Source organism: Bufo gargarizans, chromosome 3 (genome assembly GCF_014858855.1).
Source record: "Bufo gargarizans isolate SCDJY-AF-19 chromosome 3, ASM1485885v1, whole genome shotgun sequence".
NCBI lineage: Eukaryota > Metazoa > Chordata > Amphibia > Anura > Bufonidae > Bufo > Bufo gargarizans.
Window position 1 is genome coordinate 279,769,221 of NC_058082.1, and position 20,575 is coordinate 279,789,795.

Genomic DNA, 20,575 nt, shown 5'->3' on the forward strand with positions numbered 1-20,575 from the left:
ATACCGAAAAAAACCTGATCAGTTTTATCCTAATGCATTCTGAATGGAAAGCAATCCGTTCAGTATGCCTCAGGATGTCCTCAGTTCAGTCCCTTTTACGGATCACTTGCTGGATTGCCGGATGCTGCATTAATTTCCATTGAAATATATTAATGCCGGATCCATTACTGGATCCGTTTTTCCGGATGACACCGGAGAGACGGATACGTTATTGCAATGCATTTGTCAGACGGATCCGCATCCAGAAACAAATGATATCCGTTTGCATACGGATTTCCGGATCCGGCAGGCAGTTCAGGCAACGGAACTGCCTGCCGTATTCTTTTAACGAGTGTGAAAGTACCATTATTCAGTATGCAGTGAGCACCCCCTAGTGGAGACTGCAGTAGTAAAGCATTTTATAATGGAATGCTAAGATTGGGGGTGGCAAGCATTAAAAAGGGTTTTTATTGGTGTCACAAGGTACCAAACTTATAAATCAGTCACAGTGATTTTGAGTTGCACTAGAAATGGGAAATTACCTAACTGACATTACAGTATTATTAAAAACATTGTAACAGTAATTGTAGCATTAATAAATACTACTCTAAGAGTATATAAGTTGAGTGTATTTCATATATTAAAGCAGCTTTCCAGTGATCTCGTGGCATAGTGCCTTTGATAAAATCGCATTTTTATAACCCCTTAAAGGGTTTGTCCAGCCTAGGAGCCAAATTAACCCCCTGCCCATAATGTTTGGCATTTAAAATATAAATCAATCACCACATTCCAGCCGGATCTTAAGTTTTGGTTCGATTACTATTGCGGCCATTCACTAACCTCAGTGGTTAAATGTTCTAGAATGGCATGTAATACCTTTAGGACCTATTTATCTATTTGTTTTATCATCAACACATTCCGGAAGCCATCCACTTTCAACATAGCTGTATGAGGACTTTTGTGGAAGACTTTTTTGGGGTTACACATAATATATTAAAAACTTGAAAAAGCCGTTTTACAGTTATGTTTTTGTTTTAATTGTTACAGTGTTTATCATGCGATATATGTGACATCTTTTTTACACAGGTTGTTACCAAATTTATTTTTCTTTTTTTCAAAGTTTTTCAACTTGTAGGATAACAGGCTGAACTGGATGGACAGATGTCTTTTTTTCAGTCTTATAAACTATTTCACTATGTTATCTTTTCTGAAATAAAACGTGATAATTATTTGTTGTTTTTTTTTTTGCCGTGACATTCTGAGATGATTTTTCAGTTTTCAGTGTGCAGAATAGATAACATTCATTTCATCGTACGGGTTTTTACAGTTGCAGTTATACCAAATATGTTTATTTTTTTCATATTTGCATTATGCCTGTCAGTTTTGCAGGCAACGTCCAGCAGCTCCTAATTGGTTCCCAGCTTGAATTAATAAAGGATTGAGCACTTCAGTATAGAGATGTGAGGTGCTATGGATATCAGGGTGGTGTTACCCCCTTTTTAACATATTGGGGGTCATTTATCAAACTGGTGTAAAGTAGAACTGGATTAGTTGTCCATACAAACCAATCAGATTCCACCTTTCATTTTGGACAGCTCCTTAGGAAAATGAAAGGTGGAATGTGATTGGTTGCTATGGGCAACTAAGCCAGTTCTACTTTACACCAGTTTGATAAATTGTGTTCATATATTCCACGCACACTGCAAAGTTCAAAATGCAAAGTTTATGATTTATTTACATGTTGAAGCCTGGGAGTTTTTTCTCCCAGGCTGTGATCTGTGCGCTGCGATTGGCCACCGCTACAGCCTAGGAGAAGGAGACGCCCAGCAGAACAAGGGCAGACTCCGCCTACTATAACCAAGAGTCCTAAGTCTTCGCCTACTATAACCTACTGAGCGAAGATACCGGAGGACATAACGGGAGAACGGAGCGGCGCCCAGGGATAATAGTAAGTGCAGTGAGATCCCTGGGCGCCGCTGTATATGTCAGGATACTTAGGTCACAATGTTTTTCCAGGTGAAAGGTCCTCTTTAAGTAGCAATCGTAATGTATTCATATATTGCGGTTCACGTACAGCGACACATCATTCCAGATGTTTCAGACTGATCTGGACTTTTCTTATAGTGGCGTGGGTAGAAGTATATTGGATAAGAGTAACTGGTACAATGTAAGTTCAAACCTAGGGGCTATTCTTTAGTCTCCCACGCTTCCATGGCAACCCATTGATTCCACAATTGCTTGTCAGGTGCATCTATGGAGTGATACATTTAGATGTCATGGTCACTATTGATGCCGACATCTTAGGGGTTAATATCTAAGGTAGATAATATACAGCTGACACTCACTGACTCAGATTTACTAATCCTAAAGATGGCTCAGGGATGCTAGGGCTGCAAGGGCTGGATGATAGGTACCCAGTGACATGAACATTTTAGGAGGGGTCATCAAAGATTATTTTGTATCAGAGGTGAAGATACGATAACTCTTGTAGTATCACCCTTTAAATAAGTATTTCACTATAGCACCATGATAGGAAGGGCAAAAGACATAATCCCCTCCTCCAGCGCACTGTGCCCTTCATCGAATCCCTGGGTAATTATTGTGTCCATCATCTTATCTCACAAAGGGACCTCATAAATAAAACATGTTGCTTGGCTCAGTCACGCTAGCTAATGATACAATACATGTCCTCGGGGTTCCTCTGCACCATGTATGATACTGTATGTCAGGGCTGTGCCATGTGGGGATTTTGTATAATGTCTGTAAAGGTGTAATAAGATTTTACCTAAGTTTATTGGTGCTACTATAGTATAGGTTCTACTAGGACAGTTATGCGGCAGTCTGTCATAGGAATCAGTGGCACAATTGAGATGTCACACAATGCAATTCTGATGACCCATCTGCTGTATTTGGATGGAAGATGCAGTCTCATGGACTATGCTTTGTGCTGGTTTCTCCTGCTGAGTTATATAGGATAGCAATAAGTGGGGAAACATCTTAGGATTCAGTTGGGAAATGTCTACGGTACCAAACATCACTGTAGTATATGAATAGTGCAATAGACCATACACTGTAGTAGCAGCAGTATATTTCAAATTGCCATTAAAACTGTATACTGTATTTTTCGCTTTATAAGACGCACCCGATGATGAGACGCACCCCAGATTTTAGAGGAGGAAAATAACCCAAAAATATTTTTCATCAGACCTCATATCAGACCCCCATAAATATCAGGACATCCGATCAGGCCCGCTTAAATATCAGGACATCATATCAGACCCCCATATCAGCCCGCCATGTCAGAACCTCATCAACCCTCTGTCCGACCTCAGATCAGCCCTTAAAGGGGTTCTCCGGGAATTAAGAAAATGAGAATACTTAAATATTACTTTATTATAAATATATTCTCGAATACCTTTCATTATTTATAATGGCTCACTTTGTCTGGGGAGCAATCATTGGGGGAAACAAAATGGCTGCTGTTCCATTAGTTCACACAAAACCTGTCCTGATCACACATGAGGACAAGTTACTTTACAACACTGAGGTAAAGAGCTGCCTCATCCTCCTCTCTGCTCTACTTGCCAAGGATTATGATCCTGAATACAGATGATAAGATCTTCAGCTGAATCTCTGGGGAAGTTATTCATGAGGAGACACAAAGTAGAGAGAACGGACAGGAGAGACTGTGGTAATGGAGACTGCATACAAGTGCTCCTGCTCATTAGCCGCACCTCACCCTCCTCTCATGTCTCTTCATCATCTCCATTTCCACAGAGATTCACCTGTATTCAGGATCATGATTCCTGACAGGCAGAGCACAGAGGAGGATGAGGCAGCACTATGGCTTATTGTGGTGAAGTAACTTGTCCTCCTGTGTGATTAGGACAGGTTTTGTGTGTACTGATAGGACAGCAGCCATTTTATTTCCCCTAATGATTGCTTCCCAGACAAAACAAGCCATTCTAAGTAATGAAATATATTTATTATAAAATAATATTTAAGTATTTTCATTTTTTTCATTCCTGGAGAACCCCTTTAATGTCATAACCCCATCAGACCGCAAAACAGCCCTTTATTTCTGACCCCATCAGACCTCAGATCAGCCCTTTATTTCTGACCCCCATTAGACCTCAGATCAGCCCTTAATGTCATACCCCCATCAGACCTCACATCAGACCTTTATTTCTGACCCTATCAGACCTGAAATCAGCCCTTTATTTTTGACCCCCATCAGACCTCAGATCAGCCCTTTGTTTCTGACCACCATCAGACCTCATATCAGAATAAAATAAAAAACTCCTCTTACCTCTCCTGCGCCGCGGCTTCTCTTCATCTCCGGCAGAGGTCACTCTCCCGTCTTCTCCGGCCTGCAGTGCACTGTCACCTGACAGTGTGCAGCGTCAGGTCATAGTGCGCTCACTACATCCTGACGCTGGTCAGGGTCAGGACAGTGAAGCGCCGGCACCAGCAACGGAGACCAGAGAGGATGAGTGCCGGAAACGCTTGTAGCGCTTCTTCCCCGCTCCCGGCACCTAATGCATACTAGTGAGCGCTTCCATAATGGAAGCTCTCACTAGTATTCGCTTTATAAGACGCGCGGCCATTTTCCCCCCAGTTTGGGGGGGGGGGGAGTGCGTCTTATAAAGCGAATAATACGGTAGTTCAACCTTTAGCTTCTACAACCATGGGAATTGTGGTGGCTTATGAAGTTTAGCACTTATGCTGTGCTGAACTACATACCTATACTTCCCAACTTTAGGGACAATATGTGTGGCGCCCTGCAATTTTTTTCATACTAGGTTATGCCTCTAACTCCCTGCTAAACCATTACAATCAGCTGTCTCTGCATCCTATGGACAAACAGAGAGCAGGACATACCTCAGCTGTTCCGGGACCGCGAGAAAGCCACCAAAATCTGGGACTGTCCCGCCGGATTCGGGTTGGTTAGGAGGTATGCAATCCCACCCATCAGCAGTCTTCCAAAGGAGTAAACACAGACTACACCTTGCAAAATTAATTTTTGGAAGAGCAAGCTAGTGCAGTTAGAGCGTGCCTCAAAAAGCTTCACAGAAGGATGATATTCTTCTAGGGTCTGTAGTTTTGTATTCTGGTAAGTATCCTTCAAAGAGCAAAACAGATAGAGAGAATTTATATTGGGAAATTGAAATATTGGGAAATAATGCAGGGTCATTCAGGGGCAGGGCAGGGCAGGGCTAAATATGAATAGCTCTATATCTACGAAGCATCAGCAGCAACACCTTTCTACAGGTTTATTTTTCTAGAGGCACAGTAAAGGGGTTTTCTTATCTTGCCGTTACTTAGAGGAGATGAGACTAAGTCCTGACCACCAGGTGACCAGGAAACAGTGGAGTGGGCTGGCACTCTGCTGGTTTAGTAGCTCCTATTCCAGGGCATTCCTGCAACATTTGTACACTGCTTCATAGGCCTCAATTCTAGGGGCCTGTTTCCCGAGGGTAAACGAAGGGGCAGGAAGCCATGCGTAATAGTGATACCATTGAATTCAGGAGGGCACCTGTGGTACCCGGCTGGGTACAGAAGTACCGTATTTTTTGCTTTATAAGACGCACATGACGCACAAGACCGGGTCATTTACTCCCTTCTTGACCAGGCCTTTTTTTGCAAATCTGACGTGTCACTTTATGTGGTAATAACTTTGGAACGCTTTTTCTTATCCAAGCCATTCAGAGATTGTTTTCTCGTGACACATTCTACTTCATGATAGTCATAAATTGAGTCAATATATTTCACCTTTATTTCTGAAAAAATCCCAAATTACCAAAAATTTGCAATTTTCAAAATTTTTATTTCTCTGGTTTTAAAACAGAAGTGATACGTCATGAAATATTAAATTACTTAAAGGGGTTGTCCGGGTTCAGAACTGAACCCGGACATACCCATATTTTCACCCAGGCAGCCCCCCTGATGTTAGCATCGGAGCATCTCATGCTCCGATGCGCTCCCTTGCCCTGCTCTAGATCGCGCAGGGCAAGGGCTCTTTTGTTTACAAGCTTCCGCCCGGCAGTGTGTTCGGTGATGTCACCGGCTCTGATGGGCGTGCTTTAGCGCTGCCCTAGCTGTTTTACAGGCTAGGACAGCGCTAAAGCCCACCCATCAGTGTTGGTGACGTCACCGGGCTTCCTGGCAGCCCCATGGAGAGTCCGGTTCGTCACCGGAACTCCTGAAAATTTAGCGCAGGGCAAAGGAGAGCATCGGAGCATGAACTGCTCTGATGTTCAAGTCAGGGGGGCTGCCTGGGTGAAAATGGAGGTATGTCCGGGTTCCGCTCTGAAATGTCATTGAATTTTTTTAGGACGTTAGAAGGCTTAGAATTCTAGAAGCAATTCTTAACATTTTTAAGAACATTTCCAAAACCCACTTTTTAAGAACCAGTTCAGTTCTGAAGTCACTTTGTGGGGCTTACCTAATAGAGCCAACCCATAAATTACCCCATTTTAGAAATGACACCACTCAAACTATTCAAAACTGGTTTTAGAAATGTTGTTAACCCTTTATGTATTCCACAGGAATTAAAGCAAAATAGAGGTGAAATTTCAAAATGTCCCTTTTTAGCAGATTTTCGATTTCAATACATTTTTTCCTGGAACACATCAAGGGTTAACAACAAAACAAACCTCAATATTTAATACCTTGATTCTGCAGTTTGCAGAAACAACTCATATGGCACAGAAGGCAAGGAGCGCCATATGGTGTTTGGATGGCAGATTTTGCTGGAATGGTCTTTGGGCACCATGTTGCATTTGAAGAGGCCCTGAGGTAACCCCACAGTGAAAACTGCCAAAAAGTGACAACGTTTTGTAAACTACACTACCCAAGGAATTTTTAAGGGGTGTAGCAAGCATTTCACTCAACAGCTGTTTCATCGAATTTTTAATACTTGGGTGTGAAAATGATTATTATTTTTTTTTTCTACAAGAACATTGTGCTTCAGGCTCAAACTTTCTTTTTCACAAAAGGTAACAGGAGAATATATCCCCCCCCCCCCCCCCCAATTTGCTACCCATTTTCTCCTGAATATAGTAACCCAAATTGTGGTAGTAAACTGTTATTTGGGGATACGCCAGGGCTCAGAAGGGAAGGAGCGGCATCTGGATTTTCTAACATGGAATTTTCTGTCATGGTTTTTAAGAGCAAAAACTTTTTTAATTTTTTGTTGAATGAACTGCGTGAGAGCTTATTTTGTGCAAGACAAGCTGTAGTTTTTATTGGCACCATTTTGGGGTACATTTGGCTTTCTGGTTGCTTTTTATCTCATTTTTTGGAGGTGAAGTCACACAAAAAGCAGTTTGGTGTCATTTTTCTACGTTTTCTTTACACCGTTTATATATCTGGTCATTACAGACACAACAATACCAAATATGTCTAGTTTTTTGTTTTTTTGTTTACGTTTTACTCAATAAAAACATTTTTAGAAAAGACAAATCATGTTTTTGTGTTGCCATTTTCTTAGAGCCATATTTTTTTTTCATTTTTCTGTCTTGTGTGAGGGCTTGTTTTTTGCAGGATGTTTTTATTGCTACTATTTTAGGGTACATATGACTTTTTGATTGATTGATATTATGTTTTTTGTGAGGTGAGGTGACTAAAAAGACTATTTTGGCAAAATTTTATTTTATTTTTTTACACCGTTCACTTGCTGGTGTAGATTATGTGATATTTTTGTAGAGCCAATTGTTACGGATGCAGGGATACCATATATGTCTATTGATTTGTGCGCGCACCACGTCCTGACGCTGTATGCGGTCAGGACAGTGAAACTCTGGCCCCAGAAAAGAAGACCAGGAAGGGGGGGGTACCACAAGCGCTTGCGGCGCTTCCCTCCCCGCTCCTAGCACCTAATGCATACTAGTGAGCGCTTCCATAATATACTTCACCAATATTTACTTTATAATACTCACAATCATTTTCCCCCCACTTTTTTTGGGGGGGGGGAAGTGCGTCTTATAAAGCGAAAAATACGGTATATGATGCTCCTATTATTAATTATTGTTGAGAGTGTCAGATCGTTACATACCTGTCACTTGATGATCTGGAACCTTTTCTAATTTAGCATGCAATCTCTAAATCTGGAAACTTGAAGCAGGATCCTAAGCGGAAATACCAAATTCTGAATGTTACTGTGTGTGTACAGACTACTTTAAGTTTCCATATGTAAGCGTTGCTAACCTGATGAGGAAATTGATTTTAATAGGAAACGTCTCTATAAATGGCGAGTAATCTTTCGACTGAACAGACATATTGCCATGGAGCCGTTTGGCAGAGGAGGGGACGCTTGCACAGTATTAAACAGCTTGATGATTTCTTGTGAACAAGCAGTGAATTGCTTTCGTTATGCAATATAACTGGCAGGAGATGGAGGAGGGGTTAGCTGTAAAATTATTCTGTGCACGCGCAATATTCCCTCAGATTGGAGCAGATGTGCGTGTGACATAGTGATATCTATCACAGTGAAATGAACCTCAAGGTGACATTGGACAGAAACAAAACAGCACTGAGCTGTCAGTATCCTCAAAAATGATGTGCCTTGTACCTCAGCAGCTGTGTCCAAAGGACTTGCCTGGGAAGAAAGGCGTCCGCTTGTATTATCTGACAACCACACTTATTCCTTATGCTCCATGAATGATAATAACCAATATTTCTCCCTGATCTCAGATCATTAGCTGAAAAGCTTATAAATATATTTATTATGTACAGTGTAAGGCAGTGAGTGAATCAAGGACATGTGCTGTCCGTGGTCTCCACAGACCAGAGAAGGATCCATTGACTTTAATGTGTATATTTACACGTCAAGTGGTTTTCCATAGACCGTGGGTCCATGATAACACCGTGGAAGCATGCCCTAATTTTGTCCGTGATTATGGATGTCTCATACACATTACAGTCTATGGGTCAGTGAAAACTACGGACACAACATGAATCCCAACCGCATTTGGTCTACGGTTTTCATGGATCATTGCTAGGAGATACTTTGGAAACCAATTTTCAGTTGAGCAGTGACCATGGAATACGAATAACACACGGAGAGCAAAAAATGGACACACAGATTGTTCATGGACATCTTCACGGATGAACCACTGACCCTTTAGTCACGAAGGTCATCATGTCCACGTAAAAGAGGCCTAACATTTTTTTTTACATTTAAATGACACCATCCTACCTACTTGCAGCTCGTAGTCCATGCACATTGTATGGATCTCTTTTGTATTCCAGTCCTGTAATGCAATACAGACTCCAGGTGCTGCCATATATTGCCCCTGAAAGGCACCTCATTCTCTCTGATCATATTATTCATACAGGGGCAGACTGGCCATAGAAATTTCCCGATAGGCTGATGTCTACGAGGCCACCCGAGCTCTCCTCATGGCCAGGTACATAATGATCTGATGCTCTCAGCATTAACTAATATGGGAGCATCAGGTACTTATGCGCCTGGCCAGTGGCCACAGCTGCTCTCCTGAATTTAACTGTATCACTGTCCTCAGGACAGTAATACAGTTGAATAATCCATGTGCTTTGCGCATCCTTTTGGACGTTTTGCAAAAAGATAGCATATGTCCACAAAATGCGGAACACGGACCCCCAAAAAAATGTGGATGACACATGGTTTGCGGACCTCAAACTGTCGTGTGTATGAGGCCTTATGCCTACACTTTTTTAATTTCACTAAAAAGGCTCAGTTCCCAATTGTGTTGGAAGCTGTGTTCAAAACCTCCAGCACCAAATTCAGATTTGATGGGAGCAGCAGTGATATCAAATTGATGGTTGCATGACGGAACTTGATCGTTTGACATGTCCAGCACTTTATCGTGACTTCAGATATAAGCAGGAGCCACAATGCAGAAGTGAACAGAGCGTAACATTCCCAGGTAAATGATGCAGTCATGCGTCCAATATATTAGGATATCAGTTATGCTCTCTTGTGCTTATATGTGCTGTATGAAATGGAGATGTATGAATAGTGGATATTTCACAGAATCAGCCTCAGCTGTTTGAAACGGTGGGATCTGTGCTTCTCTGATTAGAAATGAAACTAGTGACATGATACACGGCAGTCCTAAACCAAAAGGAACATGAAGCTAGTGGTGTTAGGATACGGCCACATGTGGCTTTTTTTGCAGCATAATTTCCACTGAAGATTTTGCCATGATTCTACAGCAAACATTCTGCTGCAGATTTCACCATCTGCATTTCAAAGCTGCGGTGGAAATCAGTAGTATCAATTGACGTGCTCCAGATACAACATTTTATTTCTTGGGAAAGTCTCAACTGATTTTAAAAAACACGTATCCTTTTAATCAGCAGGGTCAACCCTACCAGATTGCATGTCTAGCTTAATGGGGTTGATCCTGCTAAGAGGCGTCTTTTAAAGCGACTATCAATTTAAGTGCACTGTGAAATTTTTTTGTTGGCGTGTAGAGTATCCTTATATTTCAAGTAAATGTATGCATTTTCTCACTTTTACCATAGAACCTACGTTGTGGTACAACTGGCGTGGTGACCTTCATCCGCGGCAACATGCTTCATGTGGCCTGGCTGGGGGACTCACAGGTGATGCTGGTACGAAGGGGACAAGCTGTGGAATTAATGAAGCCACATAAACCTGACCGTGAGGTGAGGACTACAGAACTACTTTTCATCATCTGTAAATGGCTCTTTACTACAATATGTAGAACTAGATGATTGCATCACTATTGTGGAGCTTGATTTACGGTATTTCCTATTTATTACTTGCTGTATCACTCTATGTATGGTGGGAGCATTTACAGCAAATCTTTATGAAAATCTAAATGGTTCTGTACATTTTATGTTGATTTAGCTAGGATTGGGAATATTTTGTGTACCCAACATGGTGGCATTTTATAGCTATTAAGTTTACACCTTGACTTTTCAAGCTGGTGAGGCCCCCAAAAGAGTCCTCATGTCTCATCTAGACGTGGTGCCGCCTCTTCAGTGAAAATGCCATAGGCCTCCTGCAAACGAACATGGGGCCAACATGCCCTTGTTGTGGACTGCAAACTGGGGGTCCACAAAATATGGGCATTGATCGTGTGCACTCAGCATCTTGGTGTGGACCCATTGTCCTACTTTTTTCAGTGCAGAGTCATGGACATGGAAGCCCACAGAAGGGCCTCCATGTGTTTCCATGGGCTCCAGTGCCCATAGTTTTTTTTGCAGACCTGCGGTTTGCAGTCTGCAACATGAGCACGGGGGCCCTGCGTTGGTGTGCAGGAGGCCTACATATTGCTGATTAGCTGTGGATTTTCAGCTGAAATCTGCAGCATTTCTGCTTCTAATCTGCAGCAGAAAAAACATGTTGCGGGTTCTGTTGCAGAAAAGCTGCAGATTATATCAGTCTCATTCTTTGTATTGGAAAGGGTGAAATCCGCAATGAAATTTGTAGCATAAGGCACCTAGCCCTACTACACAAAGACATTTGTCTCACGAAAATAGGTCACGCGACACATAGGGTACAACTACACTGCAACATGTATAATGATAGTCTATGGTGTCGCACTGTGACATGCGACATGCTGCGACTGCGACACAACAGTCGCAAAAAAATCCATCTCAAATGGATTTTTTGCTACTGTCATGTCGCAGTCGCAGCATGTCGCAGTGCAACACCATACACTATCATTATAAAAATTGTTGCACGACAAATGTCGTTGTGTAGACCTAGCCTAAATTGGCATGCTGATGATTTCTAAACCACAGTATTGCAGTTTTTCTTCTTTTTTTTTTTATGCAGCAAGTGGATGAGAAAGTATGAAAGTATTTGGTCAGTATTTGTAAGGCAAAACCAGAAGTAGAACATATAGAGAAAAGGTATCCTAGAGATATTTGTGCCTCTTCTGTTTTTTGGACCCTCTCCTGGTTTTGGCTTACAAATACTGATGCACAAATACTGACCATTTGAAAGAGGGCCTAAAATTTGAAAATCACTAATTTAAGATGGCCATCCACCTTCAATAGCTGGCGGCTGAAAGCTTGTTTGGTCGACAGTAGGGATGAGCAAATTTGTGTTTTCAAGTTCGGCGTACAAGGTTCGGGTTATCTAAGAATTCTGTTATGTTTTCCGCTACCACGGACCAGAAGTTATGGTCCGTGGGGGCTGAATCCATAACGGAATTCTTAGATAACCCGAACCTTGTACGCCTAACTTGAAAACACAAGTTCGCTCATCCCTAGTCAACAGCTATCTCTGCCGACTCCATCATATACATACATGCCAAGCTTGGCCAAACTTGTATGTGTTTTCAATGAGGAGAGAGGAGAAAGCCACTGCCAGACACGTTGGGGGAGATTTATCAAAACTGGTGCAAAGGAAAAGTGGCTTTGTTGGCCATAGTAACCAATCAGAAGGAGCCTTTCATTTTCCAATTGGTTGCTATGGGCAACTAAGCAAGTTTTCCTTTGCACCAGTTTTGATAAATCTCCTCCATTCAGTTCACCTGAACCTTCTCTCCCCTGACAGATTATGGGCTCTGCGATCTGCAAAATTCAGTCTGCACCTCTGCGGTACGGAGGCTCGGAACTGAAATCCCACGGAAGCCCACATGGCTGGTGCATGAGCCCTATGTTAGGAGCTCCCCTTACACATTAGATTGTTGGGCGGTCCTGCTATTGTCTCTACTGTAGACAACTGATATGTTAAATTACTGTACACCCCAACCTTTATGGTTTTATTGCTTGAATTTTTATGTTATTACCCTTTAATCTCTGCTATTTAGAATCAATCTGATGATATGATCTCGTCTTTCCTTAGGATGAGAAACATCGTATTGAGGCCCTTGGAGGTTGTGTGGTCTGGTTTGGTGCATGGAGAGTTAATGGAAGCCTGTCTGTCTCTCGAGCTATTGGTAGGAGATTGACTTTAATTAATTCTTTTTTCTTTTCTTTGTCTCCTCATGGCCCTGATTTTAATTAAGTGTTTGATGATCTCAGACATACAGAAAGCTAAAGAAACATGAAACAGAAGATAAATTATACTGGGAAATCCAAATTCATCTCACCTAGGATGCAATTAAATTGCAAAAGCCCTAGACTCTTATTAAGTAAACTGAATAATGTATGCTAACTTTCTGGGTTGTACCTACTGTATATATCTATAAAGATAGACCACTGTTCAGACAAGTGGTCTATTTGGTTGACTGTGTGAAGCTTCTAGGACTAGGGCTGTTAGTACAGGCGTGCAGCGACACAGTTCACATTCCCTTCATCCTATGTTTGGTATGATTAATATGCTATACAGCGCTATTTTAAAGTTGTACCACTTAAAGGAGTTTTTACAATTAGTTCTTTTTTTTAGATATTGATGACCTATCCTCCAGACAGGTCATCAATACCAGATTGCTAGGGGTCTGGCACCTGGCAGCACCACTGATCAGCTATTTGTGGTAGCGCATTTGCAGTAGTGAATTATTCCAGTGGATGGAGACACTTTGTTTCCTGAGCTGGCAGCCCCCACAAGCAGTTGATTGGTAGGGGTGCCGGCCCCCCAACAATCTGATACTGATGACCTATCTGAAAGAATAAAAAATTAAATAGAACATGCTAACATTGTGCATAATGTACATTATTTTATTTTCATATCAAGCTACATTGTTACCTGTGAGTTTATAAAGTGGTATTCCACAGGATAGGGGATATCTATAAGACCGGTAGGGGTCCTACCGCTGGATCCCCACCAATCACTAGAACGGGGGCCACAAACCCCATGGAGCCCCCCTCAAATGAATGGAGTGGGTGGTGATGGTGTCAGAGATGCAAGCAGATGTTTCATTCATTTCAGTGGGAGTCCCGGAGTGGAGAACAGCAGTCCACTATCTCTGGCACTCCCATAGAAATGAATGTAGCGGCCATGCGCATTTCGGACCATCCTCTCCGTTCATTTCACGGGGTCTACACAGGGTTTGGGGCTCCCATTCCCATGATTGGTGGGGGATAGTTATCCCCTATCCTGTAGATAAGGGATAATGTTATATAACAGGAATACCCTTTTAAGTCAAAATGTCTTTCCATCCCACTGTAAAAGCACAATCTCAATGAAGTAGACTATATAAAAATGGCGCGGCTGCACAGTGGATTTTCTGCAGCAGAGTTTCCCCTGCAGATGTGTTGCTGATTTCACCCTTTGCATTGCATAGGTGAAGTCTGTGATTGATGTCCCCAGCATGGAGCGGCTGAGCGGATTGATATATATATTGATGTTTTTTGGAGAAAAGATTAAGTAAAATCTGTAATTTATTCATTTATATCTCTGCTTTCTCACTTCCTGTGAACAGCTATTGGTACAGAGAGGAGGTGTTATCAGTGATTGATAGCATTGTGTGTATAAGGGCTCTTTAACACAAGCATTACGGATTTCCTCAGAATGCATTCAGTGAAACTTGCGTCATTTTGGGACCAAATTATTTCAGTCTGCGATTGCATTCAGTTTTTTTTCACACAGATGCTATCACTTTTGATGCGTTTTTCATGCGTGTGAAGAATGAAGAATAACAAACAACATCTCCTAGCAACCATCAGCGAAAAACGTTTTTCATCTGGATGCAATGCGTTTTTCACTTCTATGGGACAGGGGCTGCGTGAAAAACACAGAATATAGAACATGCTGCGATTTTTACGTAACGCTGTGCGGCTGCTATGCGTTCACTTCACGCATTGCACCTGTATGGAAAACCCGCTCGTGTGAAAGAAGCCTAAGAGACAGCTGTCAGTCACTGGTAATACCTCCTCCCTGTACTGAGAGTTGCTCAGGAAGTAAAGCAAAGATACAAATGAATTACTGGTTTTACTGAATCTTTTCCCCAAAAATATATATATCAGTCTGCTCAGCTTCTCCTGCTCTAAAGCATGGTTCTTTCAGATTGCATTGCATTTTGTGATGAAAGGTCCTATTTAAAGGGCATCTGTCAGCAGAATTTAACCTGTAAAACTGTCTGACTTGTTGCATGTCCGCTTGGCAGCTGAAGGCATCTGTGTTGGTCCCATGTCAGCCAGTTTCATAGGCAGAAATCTGCTGACGGATGCCCTTTAAAATCTTTCAGGTCAATTTACACTGCATATTTTTTGGCAGCTTGTGGATGGGATTTCTTCATATACTATCTACTTTACTGGTATTGTAAAACTCTGTGGATTTGCCACATGCACTGCCATTCTTCAATAGTGTAATATTCTCCTACAGGCCTGATCTGTGGTTGGCACATTTATGAAGGCTGAATATCTGTAGGCTCCACTGACCTTTATCCTTTCTTTAAAAAAAAAACTGAAATCACAATAGCTTTAGTTACATTAAAAGTACTCATGCCAATAATCCAATATAACATGTAGTTGGCACTGCCTATAGAAATGATGGGAAATAAATTACCTCATACTTTCTTGAAATTATTGAATTTGTTCAGCATTTATTCTTTTTTTTTTTTTTTTTTGTCATATAGGGGATACTGAGCATAAGCCATATATTTGCGGTGATGCAGACTCTGCCTCCCTGGTCCTTGATGGTTCTGAAGATTATCTCATTCTGGCTTGTGATGGTTTCTATGACACAGTAAATCCAGATGAGGCTGTGAAAGTTGTATCTGACCACCTGAAGGAAAACAATGGAGACAGCAGCATGGTTGCCCATAAATTGGTAGCATCTGCTCGTGATGCTGGTTCCAGTGATAACATAACAGTCATTGTAGTGTTTCTCAAGGACCTTAATCCAACATCCAATACAAGCCAAGACAATAACCAAGCTGAGAATGCATTTGATGGAGGGCAGGAAGATAACGGAGATGACAAGGAGAATCAAGGAGAGTGCAAAGGATCATGGCCTCTTCATCAGTGTTCTGCCCCAGCTGATCTAGGAGGTTATGATGGGAGGGATTCTTTCACAGACAGAACTAGTTTGAATCTTGGTCCTGAAGCACAGGTTCTAGAAAAACAAGACTATTTAGACCCTTTGCATGGAGGAGATGGCAAACCACATAGTGCCAAATGTTTGCCATGGTCCCAAGTATCCAGAGCTAGCTCACCAAAGAGAGCCAAAGGAAGCAAAGAATCTGTGAGAAAAGAGTCTGTAGAAAGTCCACCTGCTTTGGGAGAGAAAGAATGGGATGAAAGTATATCTAGAAAAAAAGGCTTGGGATATGTTAATATCTTGAAGCCCAGAAAGGAGAGCTTACACTGCCCTCTGGAGTTAAAGGATGAATGTCTGAAAGGAGTCATGAATGGTCCAACACGTACAGCTCCTGTACGTTTCAGAAAGAGGAGAGGTGGGACTAAGGCCAAGCCAAACTTTCCAAAGCTCCTATCTTCCCAAAAGCCTTCTCAAAAAGCACGGTCCACTTTATCAGTGCCAGTGCAAAGGCCTGGCAAACATAGGATATCAGCACATTGTTCTGTAGCTTCTAGAAAAAGTAATCGTAGAGGTAATTTGATGAATAGAGCATTGTTAAAGGAGAGCAACTGTATAGCATTGGTAGACCTGCATAGGATCTATCAAATGTAAAAGATACATGACCTCCTCTGTGTGTTATATAACTGTAGTGCTCCAGTGAATTAGGTTAGATAGACCCAAACTTTAATGGCATCCTCCTCCTCTCCTAGTGTATCGATCTCACCCACGTAGTACACAGTATTGTACTCTATTTACATCCAGATGGACATTTCCATAGTTGTCCGAAATGTCAGCTTGACTTTGTTCAGAAAGGAAGACATAACATTTCCCTTTTCACATGCAGCAATTAGACGAAGAAGGCCAATGTACGCTGTATTAAACAGAGAACAGTGTCCTCTGCTGTAAGTGAACGATTAGAAAGATGTATGTATCTGGTATAGAATCCATCCTCACCCAACACGTCTTTTGTGTGTATGTGTATGTGTCTCGCAAGGTTTTTATTCCAAATTCCTGTGGTTTTGTGGTCCTGGCAATTAACTGAAAGATTGCTATGCCCAATAATATAGCTTGCAGGTCCTTAACTTTCACCAGTAACTACATTAGTTCTAGGAAATATCATTAGATCAGTGTTTAAAAAAGGCAATTATGGAAAAAGAAAGTGTCATGGGTTCTAATGTACTGGTGCCCTCAGCTACTCTACTGGAACTACTATTGCAACTGTATATTTACCTCTTAAGTATTCTTTACACAAAGGCTTTGAGATTACTATCAGTTATTTTTATAGTTTTCGATAGATGTCACACTTTATAATGGCAATAAGGCACTGCTGGAGTACAGTGAGATATAGCCAATTTTGAGCGATTCCTGCGGATAAGCCAACCTCTACAGCATTAGAAAACTCAGGTATTAAGGCGCTAAATCAATATCCACATTATAGAAACCATCCCATATGTTAAATAGAAGTTCACAACTCACTATTCATTATTCCATGATAGTGAGTTTAGCCATAAGAAATCCGACCCAAGTTCAGCTTCGCTCATCTCTCATTTCCAAGCACAATAAGAGGACCGTTACTCACAGAAGTGCTAGCATCCAAACTATCATATTTAACCAAACAACAAAGAAATGGGGTTATTTCTGTGTTAGCACATCATGTATATTTAATTATACAGCACAGCATGTTCTTTCCATATGGGTTCATTGACCTTCAGGCTGCCTTAATTTCATGCATCATGTTTCCTTTAAAAAAAGACAGAAGTTTTAGCTATAGGCAAGAGGGTGTTTCTTAATTAAGACGCTAATTTCTCCTAGTTCATTTATAATTTTGTACCCCAAACCTTGCATCTGCATACATTAGACTGACACAATCTGTTCAACTATAATTCTTCTTTTTAAGAATAAAAGCATTAACAATACTAAATTTATGATAAAGTATGATACAACTACTATTTCTACTCTTTTTCTTATAGGGAAGAGCAAAGGTTTTGTCCCCAGATCGTGACACCAGCACAGGTTATATAAGGGAGCAGGTATTCGACTCCGCTTTTATAATTTAGTATGAGGTGCTGGAAATTTGTTGTCATCCAAGTAAGGTTTTATATAAGGCCTCAACACCAAATCCAGTTTCGAAATATCTACATCAGTGTTCTTTATTAGCGCAGTCAGGTTGCTGTGCCCTATGCCATACAATCAGATTTATACCCGTACAGAAATATATATTTTATTGCCTGACAACGACTAAGCTCCTGTTTAGTAGCTCACTGCTTTTACATAATGTTCCTTTTCTCTATAACATGATGGTTCATAGCAGATCATAGCACTGCTTAAAATCATAAGGCTCTTAACATCAGCTATGTTGCTTCTCTTTCTAGAAGAACTGTCAAACAAAGGACAGTTGTGATGTATTCCAAGTGGACTATACTCGCACCAGTATTACAATGTAGTTGCATCATCCCCCCCCCCCCCCCAAGTTATCTGCTATATGTGCCTTGCAGGGTAATAAAACTAATGCAAGTAAAATATGCACTAAGAGTATTTTTTTTCTTTTCTAAAATAAATCTAAACAACTAATACTTCTTGCAGTTTTTATTATACTGTAAAGATGTGCATGTATTAGCAAACCTATCGTATTAAAAGGATGTCCAAATTTGCCAAAAACATGTAATTTGGTGAGATTTTAGTTAAGGTGCAGCAAACAAAAAGGTGGCAACTGCTGTTTTAATCTAAACAAGTATTTTTGGAAATGTATTTTATGGTGCCAGTATTGGACAGTTCTTTTCATTATTGCATTCTTCTCAGTTTGAGCTGCAAATCACATTTTTTCAGTTGCAAAATACTGCTTCCCCCATTCAGTGATTCTGTCAGACAGCAGCTCTGACATCTTGACCTGTAGCCCTTACCTGAACCCCTGACAGCTCATAAACACTCATTATAGTTCAATTTAGTAATAATGAGTGTTTATTAGCTGTCAGAAGTTCAGAGATAAGGGCTACACGTTGGATTCATTGTGAAGCAGAAGCAACACTCTGCAGATACACACAAAATGAAATCTGTAGATAATTATATTTTTTTTTAAATAAAGATCAATTGAAAAGAGTGACTTGCATCTCAAACTGAGAAGAATCCAATAAAGACCAACCTAAAAATGATTTTTTAGCCCAAAATTAGTAGAATGCAATCATAAAACTGCCCATAGCCTTTAGAGGGAGACTCTGCCCTGAGATGTACAAATACATTCCAGAAGACCACATCCATAATGCCTGTGAGGGTTGGCCCCCACCAATGTTGAAACCCCATTGGCACCCTTCAAAGATTTTCAGCACTCGAAATTTCATGTTAAGTGCTAAAGTGGATAGAAGTCTAGTCCTAACTTTACAAATGATTTTTTTTTTTCCCATCACATGTTTTGTAGCACCCAATGTAAAAATTACAACTAACACTATATCCAAACTAGATAAAATTGTATGCCACAAAATGAAACCAAAAGATGCACACCTTTCCCATTTTTAACACAATAAAAACAATAAAAATGCCACAAAAAATTAAGACTGGGACAGAATTTATACATGTCAGCCAATGTGTCATGTGGCTTCCCACTTTATCAGCAATGGTATGTTTAGATGGAACTGCAGCAAATCTAAGTATTTTAAAACGGTTGTATGAGATTCTAAAAACATGGCTACTTTCTTTTAGAAAGTGTCCAAGGGCTGTGTTTGGGATTAAAACTCAGTCGCTTTCAAATGAATGGGGTGACCAGGAAAGCAGCAGTGTTAATCTCATACAACTCATTCAACCACATCCATGTTGGAGAAAAACCACCATTGCCATTGGAAATAATATAACTTCAAGGGAACCTGTCATCAACTTTATGCTGACCTCACTGAGGGCAGCATAAAGTAGTGACAGAAATGCTGATGTCAGCGATGTCACTCATCAGCTAAAAGTAAGTGGTTGCCGAGAACCAGCATCATAATCATTGCAGCACAGGCCTTGAAAAGAGTCAAATCTACCTAAGAAGAGTCCTGTTTATTCACAATCTCCTGCTCTCTCACCCATCAGCTGATGACTGGCAGTTCTCTCCTAGACAGAAAGGGAGACAACTAGGTAGAAGACAGTCAGTCATCAGCAGGTGGGCAGGAGAGCAGGATCTCATGAATAACCAGGACTCTTCTCAGGTGGCCGTGACTCTTTTCCAGGCCTAGTCTGCAATGATTGTGATGTTGGTTCTCGGCAACCACTTACTTTTAAACGACAGACCACTGAAATCAACTCACCTGTCTCTACTTTACACTGCCGTTAGTATGGGCAGCATAAAGTTGATGACCGGTTCCCTCTAAGCTTACCATTCACTTTAGGTAGCTGTCAGCCACTTATTTGGCTGACATCTATTCCTCCCAACTCCTACAAACACAAGTAGACCCAGCCTGGCTGAGCATGCATATGTTCCCAATAGGAAGAAACCTATGCTATGTAAAAAAAATAATAATAATGAAGCACAGCAAATAAATCTTCCGAAAAACTTTTCACTACAGTGCTGAAGGATACATACAACGTAAATCAACAGTTTGTAACATCAAATATCAGTCCATAAAGTGCATGTCCAAACGAACAATGTATAAGTAATCTTCAGATTTGGAAACAAAGTTTCTGGAAGACATTGTGTAGAGTGGG

The 20,575-nt window shown here is 41.0% G+C and overlaps 1 protein-coding gene across 1 annotated transcript in view; it reads left to right on the plus strand.

Moving 5' to 3' along the window:
- PPM1E (protein phosphatase, Mg2+/Mn2+ dependent 1E) overlaps window positions 1–19,824 on the plus strand; it is a 252,569-nt gene extending 232,745 nt beyond the window's left edge. Inside the window, exons 5-7 of the mRNA XM_044285294.1 lie at window positions 10,489–10,632; window positions 12,788–12,881; window positions 15,462–19,824. Coding sequence (XP_044141229.1) covers window positions 10,489–10,632; window positions 12,788–12,881; window positions 15,462–16,516 — 1,293 coding nt within the window. The 3' untranslated portion in view covers window positions 16,517–19,824. The remainder of the gene's footprint in view (window positions 1–10,488; window positions 10,633–12,787; window positions 12,882–15,461) is intronic.
- Window positions 19,825–20,575: the final 751 nt, after the last annotated feature.